We start from the raw sequence: 15,779 nt of genomic DNA, 5'->3' as shown, positions 1-15,779 counted from the left end.
TAATTTATCTTATTAATTAAAATAAACAAAAATTTTCAAACAGGTGGCAACGTTCCCCAAGAAAATTTTCGGCTGTGAGCCTTTTGAAACCTCTTTATTTTGACAGCCATATTGCAATATTTAATGTATCTATCAATTTTAGCAAAACTGTAATTTTCAAACAGGTGGCAACTCTCTAATTTTTTTCTTCTTCTAGATTTTAAGTTAAACTTCAAGCAATACATCGGTGAAAACTGCTTTATATTTCTGTACAGACAGACAGACAATCAAAATTTCTAAAAAATCTTAATTTGGTTTCTGTTGCTCTTATAAAGACCGCCCATATTAATTTTTCTTTAATATCTATTATGTACAGACATCGGCCTGTAAAAATTTTATTATATGAATAGATTTTTGGAAAATGGGCACGACACCGCTTATGCTCGGTAAGCAATTTATCGATTTCTACCAAGCCCAGTTCATTTAAATATATCACTAAGTCTAATTGAGCATATTATCGAAAATGTTTGAAATCGGCTTCTCATGTACATAGTTTGAAGAAAGGTGAAAAAAAACTATATTTAATCCGCCCCATCCTATACTTCTTTCCTTGTTAATTAAAAAATTAACGTTGTTGGATTTGGTACACTGTCAACGTTGTTGTATATTCTGCTTTTACCATTTTTTCATTATTTTCATACAATTTTTTGTTCTCAGGTCCTGTACTTCTTTAAGCCATGAAATAGTTGGTCACATTATGTACAAACCTCATACCTTCTGTTCGCCCACCCATCAGCGCACTCAACATTTCAATTCAAGTAGAAAGCAGCAATATTTAACTTTAAAACTAATTCAAGAACGAATTAAATAAATTTATAATCTGAATTAGCATTGTGAACGCTTAACGCTGACGAGATCACATGATAAAATTAGTAGTAGCCTCATGGCTCTTTGGAATCTGCCTAATGGGCAGTTGCGCCGCCGCCACCGATTATTTTTAAAGTTGTCAACGCCGCCGCGGCAAAGTCTGTCGGCGTAAGCCTCTAATATGTATGTAGGGACTCCTATGTACTGTATTGAAAAAGAAAAATCATCTTATATATATTTCATTTCTTTATTATTGTAAAACATTTATTTAAACTTTTTCATATCATGTACATTTTTCATTGTATTATATTATATGTATATTTATCACGCACTTTAGAATGTTGTGGAACAATGATTAAATGCGTTTTGAAACATTCTCAAATTATTTTTGTCTATGATTAATTCAGTAGATTAGTATTTTTAGAAGTGACATCCCTTAATCCAATGTTTTTCCTTAAAATTAAACTTCTGAAAAATATATATGTACATTGGACTGCGCCTTATTTTGCAACTTTGTCCTACAAAGCAAGACTCCCCCCAGAAATGTTCATTTGGTCATAAAAAATCGGATAACGGAAAGACTTGCCTCAAAGGCCCTAAAGTTCAGCAAATTCATGGAATTTTTGACCAAGTGGTCAAAATTGCCTATAAGTCAGTGGGAAATTTAATATATTTTAATGGCATTTGATGTAGTTTTTTCTCCCGATGTCAAAAATGGCAACAATATTTTTCAACTTTCGCAACTTTTAAAGTTATTGAGGTTTTTTTCCACGTAAAATTACAACTTTCTAGGATTTCAGAAGTTAAATTTTAGCCCAGTAAATTTAGATCAAATTGGTACGGAGAAAAAAATGAAATTCTCTACAAATGTGTATACAGCCCTTTTGTTCGAAAAATTCAAAATAAGCTTGCAAATCGCACAAAACCCCCAAAAAAACATAAAATCCAGGATGGCGGAATGTTCCCGTATGAAATTTAGGGGCAAGACTGTGGATCCATGATCTACGTGTCAAATTCGCTACTACATTTTTTTCTTCGTACCTACCCAACAAGATCCATTATAACATATTAAATTTCCCACTGACTTATAGGCAATTTTAACTGCTTTGTGAAAAATTCCATGAGTTTGCTGAACTTTAGGGCCTTTGAGGCACGTCTTTCCGTTATCCGATTTTTTATGACCAAATGAACATTTCTGGGGGAGTCTTGCTTTCTTGCTTTGTAGGATTTGTAACATCAGTAATCCTAAAAAATTTTAATTTTACGTGCGAAAACCCTCAATAACTTTAAAAGTTGCGAAGGTTTAAAAATATTGTAGCCGTATTTGACATTGGGGGACAAAACAAGTTCAAGTTCCATTAAAAGATATTAAATTTCCCACTGACTTATAGGCAATTTTAACCACATTGTGAAAAATTGCATGAAAATCTGAACTTTAGGAGCGTTCAGACACGTCTTTCCGTTATCCGATTTTAAAAATTCTTCGCAGAGCTTGTTTTTATTACCAGATCAAATTTCTAGGGATCTTGCGTTGTAGCTTAACGAAAAATGTTCTCCATACAACTAAAGCGCAGTCTAATGTACATATATAGTTAAGGTATCCACACCTGCCAGGTTATCAGTTTTTTACTCGGTTTACAACAAAAATATAGAGAATAATAATTTTTAAACAGATAACCAGGCAGGTGTGAATACCCCAATTGTAGCAAAATATATGCATGTATGTATATGTATACAGACTGTGTAGATGACTTTAGTAGTGTAATAAACAATCTAAAACTTGGTAAAACAAAACAATAAAGTTAATTAATAAATAGCGCAATTGTCAACCTTTTTTAAGGCTGATTTGAATTGCTCACGACGTAATTGCACGAAAAACATTGCTCACACCAGCCACGCTGGTGACGCCACGTAAACCAGTATTTTGAAAGTAAATTAATAAGTAACGTTCGCCATTTCGCATGTTGATGTCATCGGAGAAATCGAGGCGAATGTCTTCTTCATTCTGTAACTGCTGACGGCGCAAGCGTTCATGGTTGCGATGACGGTGCCGACCTGACCGATGCGTGCCGGGTGTTTCGAAGGTACCCTGCCTTGGTTCCGGCGACGATGGTGGTGACTCGGCTTGATTGACATACTCATACCCTATGTATTCACTCAGACTAGCAAAGTCTTCCCGATAAATACCGATCCAGTCGTGATTTCGTTCCTCAAAATCATTGGGCTTTAGATATTGCACTATGTTTTCCTCGCCGATTTGCCACTCAGCGATTTCTTTGAAAGTTACGCAAGTTGCTCGATAATTCGGATAAAGTTTAATACTGAATTCGCTGCTCACTGGTTTATGATCACTTATGTTATAGGCTGGATGTGACTTGTATGATCTTTGTTCGATGGCTAGTCTTTCATCGGGGCGTTTATTGAGCGGTTGCAAAGCATAGAGTATACGGTCCGTCCAAGCAGGTCGGCGCTTTAAATCGTAATTCGATGTACCTTCGTGAAATTTGAAAGTCGGTGGGAATGCAGGCAAGCGCTCATGCATTAGATGGAATGCTTTATGCAACTTAGTTCTCACATGCAACAACTGATCGCGTTGAATGAGTTCAGACATCACTTCCTCCTTTTTAACATTGGCCAAAACTTCAGCTGGACTGTCATCACCCATCAGACGAAAATTAAGATCGCCAAACCAAAAAACATAATCGTGGTCGTATATCTCGCGATAGTGTGGTACATGGTAGTGGTGATTTTCCATAATCTGCTCATAGTCTTCAATGCGTTCATCCAAATGGTGATCATGAGCAGCCAAGTGTGCCACAACAAAAGTTAAAGCGCAACCATATAACGAAAAGCGAATGCTCACTGCACCTTTGTTACCCCAAATACCGCCAAATCCCGTTCGGGTGAACTCGGGCTCAATATCTCGCATATGCTGAACATGTGGCCGACGCACTAGCAATGTAAGTAATAAACCTTGCATTTGTTCAGTTTTTATGACCACATAGTCGAAATCCCGAAGTAGTTTTTTCACTTTGTGCGTCCACGGGTCTTCCTTGAATAGACCTAACATTTGTTGCTGTGGTTGTACGTTCACCTCTTGTAAGCCAATGGCGTAAATGTCAGGCAAAACTTGTTCCTTTTCGTCATCAACACCTTGAAGTCCCAATAGTGACCGCAAAGAAATATTATCCGGGAAACGAGTGCCCACATTCCAAGTTACCACATACACCGAAAATGTTTCCACATATAGTTGCTGTGGCAGCTGTTGCGAATCAGGTACCGATTCATGGACATCGCCTGCCTTTGCCGAGCTTGACATTATTGTTATATCACTGCTATGTAAACAAAAAACGATGACAGATTAATTATCAAGTGAAAAATTAACTTAATATCCTAAATTTTAGTAGATCTGCTTTGAAATTGCGTCAACACCTCGATTCACCTTCGTCTACACTATATTATAAGGAGGTGAGTAATATTTCTTGGTTGGGCGAAAAATAGGTTGCAAAAGCTGGTCAAAGCGCGGAATGTTGTTTTTGTTTAGATTGCTAGTGAAATGAAATCACGTACATATGTACAGACAAACATTAATAATAGTTTTGTTCGCAATACAAAAAAGGTTTACAAGTTTTACAAAACGTGCATAAAGAGAGCGCAGTTTGACATTTCATTTGTAGAGGATGTTGCAAATTTGTGATGGGAAGAACTTCGTTAAACCTAAAAATGTACAATCTTGTTGCGATTTGCTAATGAAAGAAGTTTGTACATATATATTTTATTACTTAGGTCAGTGTTTGGCAAATTTTTGTTTGGAAAATTAAATAATTACGAGCGAAATACACCACACAAGCGGTTTAACAAACCAACCGTTCCCACGACAGTCTGGTCTACGTAACCGGAACGACCCAGATTTATAACTGGTCAAGGACTGTCACTCCAGCAACACTCCCCATAAATTCTTTGGGAAATCTGTATGCTGATACAACAACCAAGCGAAATATCCGCTTAAGGAAAATTTGAACAAAAACCAAATTTTTTCGATTTTCTGACCGCCATGCGACATATTTTCGCAATTTTTTTTGTTTTTTTTTTGCGTTTTAAGTTACTCTACTATTCCAAACGGCATGGCAAAGTCCTTTTCGCGAAAAACCAAGGCGTACTCAATACACCATGCCGAAAAACTGTTTATGTTTCTCTCTTTGGGAGAATTTAATCTCTGAATTTTGTTGCTTGCTCGTTTCTGACCTTTCTAAACGAACACAACTATTTTTTTCTTTTGACATACGAGACCGAAATGTCAACATCAGCTGTTGAAAATGTAGGGTTGCTTGTAAATGAAAGAAACCGCTCTTAAAAGTTTCGAGTAACCAATACTTCATGGCATACCGGGATAAGATTTGTTCAAACCAATTTAAATGCCAATTTGTTTTACCCAAGGAATCATAAGGAGTAATTTATCTTGGAATAATGAAATATTGAATGGTCTTTGATAGCCTCGATATTGATCATGTGCTGTTTTTTTCGTACAAAATCAAATCGACACTACCGGAGCCACCTAGATATTTGGAGCCCACCTCCATTAATAATTATGCGTTTTGTCGGCTTTTTAAATTTTATTATTTCGTGGGTTTTCTTATACCTAAATAATAATTAAAATAAAAATACGTTGTTTTATACAAGCGATATCAACAACATGCATGCGTCCTCCGAAAACATTAGTAGCACTCGTTTTGTATCGACCTTTCCAATGCAAAATTGTATTCTTCATTTTCGTCCACCGACATTTGACGCGTCAGCAATGCTAAAATGCTGTCTACTTGCAATTGTGTTATTTCAAAGTCACTTTTTGTACTCAGTTGGGGCGCCAGTTCGAATGGTATACCCTGAACATATGGGACTGGCGCCGTGGTATCACATCCGCTTGCCGCGCTTGATGTCGATGGATAAACAGGCGGTCCCGGAAATTTACCCATTCCAAACGTGGGTGGCATCGGTGGATACATCCCCATACCTTGTGTAGGTAGCCTAGCAGGATCGTTGTCAGAAGTCTTGCGTTCTACAAAAATGAAATCATCTCCACCTCCGCTTTCATTAGATTGGGTAGGATCCGCAGGACCTTGAATTACTTCTACTGGCGGTGAATCTGGCTTCTTCTTAGAGAAGAACGAAAGCATTTTATACTGAATCAAATAAGTATTGTACTGATTTCGCTTCTATTGACAATTTATTTTGCGTTTTTAGTTTAGTATTGCTCTATTTTTATTCTATTCTTTTGTTGACTCAGTACTGCTTAGGGTTGTCGATGTAAATTTTTCATGATAAGTTCACAATAGTCGCAGCATTTTATTTTTTCGTTTGATTTTTTCCTATTACTGGCAGTCTTCACAGGATAAAGTTTATTGCTGTCCAGCTGTCTTTTTGGTCGCTAGATATAAGTTATATCAGTGGCAATATTTAGGTGAAATCCCAAATTTCTCGGACTAAAACTACACCTTTTCTAACAGTATTTCAGAACAACACAAACGTATTTCGGTAAAAGCAAAATAAATTTCATAAAAGCACAAATGTATTTCATAAAAAACACAAATGTATTTCAGAAAAGCTCAAATGTATTTCAGAGAAGCTCATATGTATTTCAGAAAAAGCCAAATAAAATTCAGAAAAACACAATTGTATTTTAATAAAGCTCAAATGATTTTCAGAAAAACACAAATCGTCGCCTGGGTAAAAGATTGTCGTATGTTACGCAGGTACGTATGACGCTTACGAAAATCTTTTACCCAGGCGTCGAAATGTATTTCAGAAAAGGGCAAATGTATTTCAGAAAAACACAAATGAATTTCATAAAAGCACAAGTGTATTCCAACTTGCCCTGAAAACCATTTGAACTTCCCTGAATTACAATTTTGTTTTTCTGAATTTCATTTGGCTTTTTCTGAAATACATTTGACCTTTTCTGAAAAACATTTGAGCGTTTCTGAAATACATTTGCCCTTTTCTGAAATACGTTTAAGGTTTTCTCAAATACATGTTACTTTTTCTGAAATTCATTTGGCGTTTTCAGAAATTTATTTGGCCTTTTCTGAAATAATAATAATAATAGATTGGCGCTTACACATATGTTAGTGTTTGGCCGAGCTTCTCCTCCGATTTGTGGCGTGCGCCTTGATGTTGTCACACAAATGGGAGGGACCTACAGTTTTATGCCGACTCCGAACGGCGATTGTATTTTTATGAGAAGCTGTTTTTCGTGGCAGAGATACACTCGGAGGCATGATAAAAATATAGCTAGGTAGAACCGTTCTCTCAATTTGTCGGCCATGATTTTTTTTTGAAGTTTGCCAACATTTTAAAATCATATAAAAGTGAAAATAAAAAAATGAAATTGTTCGAAATCGTTGTTGCTTGAGATTGAAAATGAAAATGTGTGTGTGAGTTTGTGAGTAAATTTAAAAATTAAATTGTTTGGAAACGTCAATAATTTTAAAAGTGACTCTCAGCGGTTCTACCTTACTATATTTTTTTATCATGCTCGGAGGTTTGCCATTGCCTGCCGAGGGGCGATTACGCCAAACAAGAAGGTTCAAGCCTTGCAGGCTCTTAAAAGTTTGAGAAAATCTGCATAAAGAGAGAAAAATACGCCAGAAACGGTTTTGGGTGAATCCTTACGTGAAATTTCTTTTTGCCTCCAAAATAAACGAGGTTGCTACTCTGAAGAATTCTGTGAAATGAGAACATAGCTGTCAAACAACAAAAATGACAGTTGAAAGCAAGCGAGCATGATAAAAACATTACAAGGTAAATTCATTCTCTCATTTCGTCGGCCATGATTTTTTTCTGACGTTTGCCAACATTTTAAAATCATATTAAATTGAAAATAAAAAAATTAAATTGTTCACAATTGTTGTTGTTTGAGATTGAAAATGAGAATGTGTGTGTGAGTTTGAGTTTTGATTTTAAAATTATATTGTTGGCAAACGTCAGACTGCCTCCCAATGGTTTTACCTTGTTATGTTTTTATCATGCAAGCGAGAGCTCGCATACCACAATAGAAACCGTCTCAGTATTTGCTTTAACATAAAAAAATCAATAACGTTTCCGCCACGAAGTTTTCGTGCAAATCAAGATGTATGTAGCTGTCACACTTGCAAATTGCCGGCAATAGATGGCAAGCTCTGATATACATATATTACTCTTGGATAGTAATGAGCGGTCTCCATTGGCAAATTATATTCTGACATATGTATCAAGATATATATCCTGTGGTGACTGCCAGTTAATTAAAACTATTTTTTCCTAAATTAAGAAAAATTAGCGCTATTACATGTTTTAATATCTTGGAAAAAGAACAAAGTAGTGAACATGGTGGAATAAACAGTCAGAATAAACGCACTATCAAATACAACCCTCATTGTGGTTACAAGAATTCACTGAACACACTTCCCGCAGCATCGAATTGAACAAATGTCAAACAATATAACTGCAGCAAAATATCCTTTGGAATAAATTGGTTGTTGCAAGAAATCAACAACGTTTTTGTGGCAAATTTGTAGCTAAAAGATAGTAGACATGTCGAAAGTGGTAGTGGATCCGAATTTGCCCATTATGGAGGTAATTCAAACTATGCTCTATTAGCTGAAATGTAGTGAAAGTTGTGAGTCCCAGTATGTAAATCCAGATGCTGGAACGCCATACAATTGCCATGTGTATATATCCATAATTTGACTTTAACATAGAATATTTATAAACTTATGGTAATATAACGAATTTATTTTTACACAGCAAATTAAAACGCTTATTAAACCCCCGCCATCTGAAGAAGAAAAGATAACATTGCGTCCAGTGAATACAAAACATCCATATTATAAGCGGCCAGGTCGGGGTCATAATCATGACCTTTGCGATGCCTGCGAAGAAGGTGGGGATCTTCTGTGCTGCGATCGTTGTCCATCCAGCTTTCATTTGCAGTGTCAGTAAGTACACGTGTTAAATGTGTGCACATATGTACACCATTTGTTATAGCTAGAGCATTATTTCCCATAGCGATCCGCCATTAACGGAGGAAGATATACCGAGCGGACAGTGGTTATGTCATAACTGTCGCATGACACTCAAACCTACTCCACCATCTAAATCAAGCTCTGTTGAACGTGGCGTTTCTGGCACAACAGCTTCCGCACGCACAGATAATTCGCGGCCAAGTACCCCTTCAGTTTCGATTGAGACTGAATCGGCACCATTTAAATTTCGTAACTTACGAAAACGCAGCAGCAGCCGTGCATCGGTTTGTAGTGAAATTAGCACTACGGAAAAATATTTATCAAAATTACCAGTGGGAATACAAAGAGCACTGGATCCAAATAAAAAACCTACACCGCTAGATGAGCTCATCAAGGCTGCTAGTATATTAAATCCGAAACAATTTGAGCTACCGCGGGAGCTGGAAATTCATTCACAGTTTCCTGGAAATGATAAGGGTACATTTAAAACATTTGTCAATAGTGCTATATTTCTTGCATTATTAGTTTTTGCACTTGTTTCCAGTTGAACCGCTCCGCAAAAATGGAAATGGCAATAAAAAACCAAGTAATGTACGCCGTAATTCTAAACCATATGAGCTAGATCCACAAGGCCTGGTGCCATTACCAGCGAAGACTTGTTTTTACTGCCGCAAGTCATGTAAGAAAGCGCCACTTGTAGCATGTGACTACTGTCCATTATACTTTCATCAAGATTGTCTGAATCCACCGATGACTGCTCTGCCAACTGGCCTATGGATGTGCCCAAACCATGTGGAGAACTTCATTGTGAGACTATAAATTTCCATGAGACTGAAATTATAACCATATATACACATTTTTAGGACAATCATCTTGTGAGCAGTATTTCAGCCACTGAGCGCATTCGGCTGTGGGACAAATTTTCACAACCTTTCGACCATGAGTCGGTTAAAATGGAATTCTTTAGACGCGTACACATGCGTAATCCTCCCTTCCGCATCAAAGTGCCAATAAAATCGCGCGAAACCATTGAAATACCTCCGATGGTTAGGTATCACTACGAAAATCCCCCACCTCTCTTACCATCACTTCGTGAAACCTTACGATACGACATAGTCAAGCGGCGCAAGTGTCTTCCTAGTTCACCTGAAGTAATATCTAAAGAGAGCGTAGCTGAATCAGTTTTTAAGGATTTGGAAGCACTTCAAAGTGCCAAAGCCAAATTACGTGAAATTCAGAAAGAACTTGGTCAAATAGCTGACTTAAGCAGTAGCGAAGAAGAGGACGATGATAATAGGGAAAATACTGACGGCCAGAAACATACCGAGAAGGCGTCAAAATGTGGCCACAATATTGCTGATAAAGAGAAAGCAGAAGATGAAGAAAAAGGCAAGAAGGGCAAAGGTAACAAAAAACGTGCCAAGCGCGGGGAATCTGTAAAAAACAGCGTTTCAGACATACACATAAAAAGCGAAGAAGAAGTAAAAATCGATCAGGATGCAGAAAAATTATCCGCAAATCAATCTCAACAACCAGATGTGGATAAAATAAAAATCGAAGATGACGAAGAAACAGACGAAGATACTAAATACAACGTTGAAATAGATGCAGAGCTTCGTTATTTAGATGTGGACTTAATAAAGAAATTAGCTTTTCAACGCGTACAACAACTTGTGCAAGAACATCCCGAAATTGTAGTTCAATATCAAAATCGCACGGCTGCAAAGCGTATCCGAGAACTTACCCAATCTGATCCACCACAAATATTGCCATCGCAAATCCTCTCACCAGAAGATGTTCGTCGACTATCGATCATGTTCACTGGCGAGACATCATCCATTTTGGCACAACATCAAACAGCTACAGACGACGATTTGCCGCAGTTGCATCCAGCACTAGCCACTGCTGCTGCCATTGTTGCTGCCGACGAAGAAGAGCAGAAGTACAAACCACGCATACGCACTGACGCCGAAAAAGCATACGAAATAGCAACGCGCCTTGAACTGAAGTTGATGCGCTGTAAAGTACGCGCACGTGCCGTTCTAACTCCGCTTGGCGATATACTTGAAGACAACCGCTGGTTTAGCAATTTGGAATTGCAATCTTCATTTTTCATGCGCTATCGCAATTTGCATATTGGATCTGGTCAGACTTCTGTTGATGTGAATCTTTCTCTCATCGGGCACTGTTGTCGTATTTCCCCAAAGCATGCCACAATTTTCTACGACGACTTCACCAAAACGTATGAACTTATCAACTACTCTGAGTATGGCACAGAAGTAAATGGACAGCTGTATTCATGCGACTTCACTGACCATGGACCTACGCCAGCCAAAAAACTTAAAAGCGAAGATGTAGAGTTACAGAAACGCGTCCAAGAGATTTTGGATAAACGACGTGGCATACAGCGACAACACTACATTGTTGACCGAAATTCAAGGTATGCATAAAATATATAGGAAATTTAAAAAGTTATTTCTATGAAATTTATACATGTTTGTTTCAGGATGGCACCACCAATGAAACCTGAATGCAAATGTACTTTTATCTCTGAGCCGCCGATGGTTGCTGGCGCTTGGGAAGGTACAGCTATCCTTACACATGGTACTTTAATACGTTTCGGGTGCTTGTCGTTTGTCTTCGCAATACCTGAAGTAGGAACAAGCAACAACGGTCAGGGTTAGTGTTATTATTGTACGTCGTTGGAGCGACAATTTGGTTAGCTGTAATAAGTTTTAATTTTGCAAGTGATTTTTTCATAAGTAATTACAGCATATTGCTTCCAACACGAAACAAGCGCTTATTTTAATCTAAAACATGAAGGGCATTTTTTCTGAAGTATCGGAACACACTTGGCAGACTAATTGATTTACATCTAATATTCGCACAGACATTTCGTGAGGCGTAAAGAAGGAGTAATTGTTTTTATCTACAAATATGTATGTATGTATTTATTTCTTAGTATAAAATTTAGTATTTTAAATAAAATAATACTCTGGCTCTTACATACCTACATATGTACATATTTCGATATGTGTAAATGCGTCGCTGGCTTGGGCAACATTTTCACATTACGTACATGTGTGGACTCGGCTTAGCGTTTACAACAACAAATATTTTACGAAATAGACGTTAATAAAGCTTAGTAAAAAAAAAAAATATATTTCTATTATGACTACTTACTCTTGTATCCGAATTTAGAAAAATTATTATTTCATTTGAAATTCAAAGGCAATTTCATTTAACAGTTTGCCATAAATGCAGTTGGGCTCCAAATCTCAAATTTAAAAAAAATAAACATTGGAATCGATAGAGATGATTGAGCTGAGTATAACGGTATACTTCTTTTTTTGGGCAAACAACAACAAGAAGAATTATCAAAGGTTAAAGCTCAAAATAAGCAATTTTTGAAATCATTTATTTCTGCCATGAAAGAAAAAGGTTCTCATAACATCTATTTCACGATCCAGAATTCTATCATTCTTGGTAAAAAGCGAACCGGTTCGGGCGAAACTCACGATAATGCAATATGTCTCCGACCAAGACGAATTTATATAAGGTGGTGTTACTAGCTCAGCTGATTTTGTGTATGTGTTTCGCCGCACGGCTTCTGATATCAAATTGAAAAATTTTGTTTGAATTTCTACACACACTCCTACAGATTTTGACAGTTTATGCCGCCAAAGCAAAAACAAAATACATGTACATTTTTGTTTTTGTACTCCTGCTATCACCTTATATTAATTCGCCTTGTCTCCGACTTACCGCGATTATAAAAAATAAATGTAACACTGGCTACGCACAACGAACATATCCGCGCACAAGCACGGCTTGCGGTGCATGTTCCTCGTTTGTAGGGTGGTTCACGAGCATGCTCGCAAAATATCAAAAAAATTTTGTTCCTCGTGTGTAGCCACTGTAAATGTTGAAATGGCAGCCCTGTTACTTTCGTTAACATTCCTTATCAATTTCAACGAAGCATTCAGCTGTTTCGATACCCGCTGCCAGCTGCCAAAAGCTATGATAAACAATTTTGCAGCAAGCTTTTTAGCATTAGTCGTTTCCATCGCAGTATCCAATAATATAAATTCTAATTAACACAAACTATAATACATATGAACAAATAGAATTAGACAGCAATATTTTGTTTCACTTGGTTTTCGCAATATATGTACATAAATACGTCGTGATGAGCGTGTAAAATGAATTCGTTGCGTAACCTCTTTAGCTTGAGGACACTTAATAGTGTGCGGCAACACGGCCAGAATGTCCTCTACAACATCGCACAGCCAGTGGACGGTGCTGTCACGGCTGCACCAGCACCAGAATGCAGTATTAACGATCAAAGAACTTGTGAACCGTTGAAAATACCAAAATCCATTCTCGATGCAACCACGTTTACAGGTAAAAAGTTTGGTGAATCCACCTTATCCTCATCTGGTTCGATTTCGCCAACGACCCTGAAACGCTTACGTTGCATGGAGCGGAAAGTTGAATTGGTTTATCGCTGCAAATTGTGCAACACACGAAACAGTAAACTGGTGTCACAAGCAGCGTACAGAAGCGGCGTGGTGATCCTCCAATGTGACGGCTGTTCTGTGAACCATTTAATAGCCGATCATTCTGGATGGTTTGCCAAAACCAAAGGCAAGAATTTTGATCAGGTACTAGCCGAGAGATGTGATCGCATCAAGATCATCAAGGTGAACGAAAAAGGGGAATTAATTTAACTGCCAACAACTAACTATGTACACTCTTGATTTTACTGTTCCGCACTGTCCCGCAAACTACTTTAATGATTGTCTTTTTGCGAAAGCACGGTCATGTAAAATTAACAACTGAATTTTAAAACCTTTTGTATATTTGTCAAAATTAGAATGGCAAATATGGATGACGCCTTCGTCGTCAAGAGCACAATTTCATTGAATATGCTGACAACACTCACGTGGCCGGAAAAGGTGGTGGAATCCGACTTTAAATTAGCTGAGCTTCACACACAACTCTCCAAATGGAATCAAATATATATTACAGACATATGTATATTGTGATAATTGTCATAAACGCTTTAATTAACTTTAATTTGAATTATGAACAAGTGTGTAAACGTTGAGTTGTAGGATATTAATAATTACTGGTTTTATACGCCCCCAAACCAAGCCATAAAATAAAAAAACAACTGAAACAGGTCACACGAAAATAAGTCGTTTTATTTAACTGCGTAGTCAAATACGCGGTATGTGTAATTTATATTCAAATAACTTTTGGAACCAAAAACATTTAGGACGCTTTCATGCATATTATATTATTTTTTAATCGATGTTGTTTTTTACGTTTTTCGCATATCAGTGGCGTACGCGTAAATATAATGAACTATTAATAAGTACTCGAAGTGCTAAGTCTTCTATACATACATACGTAGTAATTGTATATACATACATACATATGTACCAGAGAGCATCCCAGCAAACATTTGGAGTCATAAATGAGTCTTTAAGGAGGCCTATTTCGGGGCTATTACGCTCATAATGAGCTCATTTAAGAGTCCGATATGAGTGTGTTTCCCTTCCTACGAATGTCGACTTATATGAGCTTACATTCATACATCAAATGAGCCTCAATATGAGTCATATTGGACTCTTATTGGCCTCATATACGGCTCATTTTGGACTCTTTTAAAACAAGTTTTGGCCTCATATATGACTCTTTTTGAGACCCCTATCGGCCTCATAAATTGCTACATTCGGACTCTTATTTTAGGTTGCTCTTTGAGTCTTATTCAACTCACTACATTTGCAAAGGCATTCCGCAAAAAGTCCTTGCAAATAACATACATACATTCTTACATGCATATACACATTCCAACATGCATTCAATAGCAGCAGCTGAAGCAAAATTTTGTTCATTTTTTGTTTTCTAATTATTTTCAATTTCTGTATAAACAAGTTTAGATATAAATTTCAAATCTTTATTGTTTTTATATTGGCACAAGTTGCTGGCTCATAACTTGGCTCATATATGAATGCTAAAAGATTCATATAAGAGTAAAAAATTGTTTGTTTTTGAAACTCATATTTTTTTACCTACCTAGGACACCTTTCGGACTCATATATTCTGAACGCTCAGAATATGTTTGCGGGGTACATATCTTTTAACAATACAAATTTTTTGATAATCTATTTCAATTCACTTAGATGCATGTAAAAAGAAAGGTCCTGTTGAGTTCGAAAAGAAATCAGGAAGGCAATTGAGCTCAATGTAATGTATAATATTAGGATATTAAATTTAAGTATGTACTAGAGTCCAGCGCAAGTGTATTTGCCGCATTTCATTCAATACGTACTCCTTGCATTGTACTCTACTCCCAACACCTTGTTACTCTTTTTCCGCATACATACCAAGAATGATAGAATACAAGATTGCGCCAATGAGAGAGGATTTTTGAGCGTAATTTTTGCGTGACGTCATCTTGGTGCAATTGCGAGAGAAATGCCAAAACGGTTATTAAAATATGTAAACAATGCAGAAAAATGTGTTAATTTTAATATTACATGGCCCAATTTTGCAGGAATCAATAAATATACAAAGATTGATTAATTAGGAATACGTACTAATAACTTTGGACATGTAGCCCTTCTAGGTAACTAAAACATAATTTATAGCTGAACTTTTAAATGCATAATAATTTGGCGACGGTTTTTTATTAGGTACGTAACAGCGCGGTAAGATACAGCTTGAATTAGCGCCTGGCGACCTTATCCACTGGTGCTTTAGCTCATACCAGCACTAAAAATATTATTTTCAATATCTTCACTAGTGAAGTGCTTCATGCATTTCCTCGCCGGCAGAACTGCTTCCACTTTTCCGAAAAAAAACTTACATCGCACGCTTTCCTTTTGTTTTCACTATTACACTTTGCCACGGCGCACTTCATTT

The 15,779-nt window shown here is 36.9% G+C and overlaps 4 protein-coding genes across 7 annotated transcripts; 2 read left to right on the top strand and 2 right to left on the bottom strand.

Annotated features, from left to right (window-relative positions):
- Positions 1 to 1,795: 1,795 nt before the first annotated feature.
- Positions 1,796 to 5,133, bottom strand: LOC118752247 (inositol polyphosphate 5-phosphatase K-like). 3 transcript variants are annotated; one of them, XM_036487104.1, is made up of 2 exons: positions 4,953 to 5,133; positions 1,796 to 4,181 (listed from the first exon to the last, which is right to left on the bottom strand). In XM_036487104.1, exons 1-2 carry the CDS (start codon positions 4,970 to 4,972, stop codon positions 2,702 to 2,704), a joined length of 1,500 nt encoding a protein of 499 aa, XP_036342997.1. In that variant the 5' UTR covers positions 4,973 to 5,133; the 3' UTR covers positions 1,796 to 2,701. The 3 variants fall into 3 exon arrangements, with proteins under 3 accessions (XP_036342997.1, XP_036342999.1, XP_036342998.1); XM_036487106.1 differs by lacking the exon at positions 4,953 to 5,133 and adding an exon at positions 4,289 to 4,649 and having other exon boundaries at positions 1,796 to 4,178; XM_036487105.1 differs by lacking the exon at positions 4,953 to 5,133 and adding an exon at positions 4,289 to 4,646 and having other exon boundaries at positions 1,797 to 4,181.
- Positions 5,134 to 5,382: 249 nt separating this feature from the next.
- LOC118752248 lies at positions 5,383 to 6,284 on the bottom strand. Its single transcript, XM_036487107.1, has one exon. The coding sequence runs from the start codon at positions 6,018 to 6,020 to the stop codon at positions 5,562 to 5,564; it is 459 nt and encodes a 152-aa protein (XP_036343000.1). The 5' UTR covers positions 6,021 to 6,284; the 3' UTR covers positions 5,383 to 5,561.
- Positions 6,285 to 8,255: 1,971 nt separating this feature from the next.
- LOC118752246 (PHD finger protein 12-like) lies at positions 8,256 to 11,963 on the top strand. 2 transcript variants are annotated; one of them, XM_036487103.1, is made up of 7 exons: positions 8,256 to 8,457; positions 8,629 to 8,819; positions 8,890 to 9,323; positions 9,391 to 9,653; positions 9,710 to 11,286; positions 11,353 to 11,564; positions 11,619 to 11,963. In XM_036487103.1, the coding sequence occupies exons 1-6, from the start codon at positions 8,416 to 8,418 to the stop codon at positions 11,528 to 11,530; spliced, it is 2,685 nt and encodes an 894-aa protein (XP_036342996.1). In that variant the 5' UTR covers positions 8,256 to 8,415; the 3' UTR covers positions 11,531 to 11,564; positions 11,619 to 11,963. The 2 variants fall into 2 exon arrangements, with proteins under 2 accessions (XP_036342996.1, XP_036342995.1); XM_036487102.1 differs by having other exon boundaries at positions 11,353 to 11,642.
- An 851-nt stretch (positions 11,964 to 12,814) lies between these two features.
- Positions 12,815 to 14,032, top strand: LOC118752249 (DNL-type zinc finger protein-like). Its single transcript, XM_036487108.1, has one exon. It carries the CDS (start codon positions 13,049 to 13,051, stop codon positions 13,574 to 13,576), a length of 528 nt encoding a protein of 175 aa, XP_036343001.1. The 5' UTR covers positions 12,815 to 13,048; the 3' UTR covers positions 13,577 to 14,032.
- The last annotated feature ends 1,747 nt before the right edge of the window (positions 14,033 to 15,779 follow it).

This window comes from Rhagoletis pomonella, unplaced genomic scaffold, assembly GCF_013731165.1.
Source record: "Rhagoletis pomonella isolate Grant_MI unplaced genomic scaffold, Rhpom_1.0 Rhpom_scaffold_01345, whole genome shotgun sequence".
Lineage (NCBI taxonomy): Eukaryota > Metazoa > Arthropoda > Insecta > Diptera > Tephritidae > Rhagoletis > Rhagoletis pomonella.
This window is presented reverse-complemented; position numbering and strand designations above follow the sequence as displayed.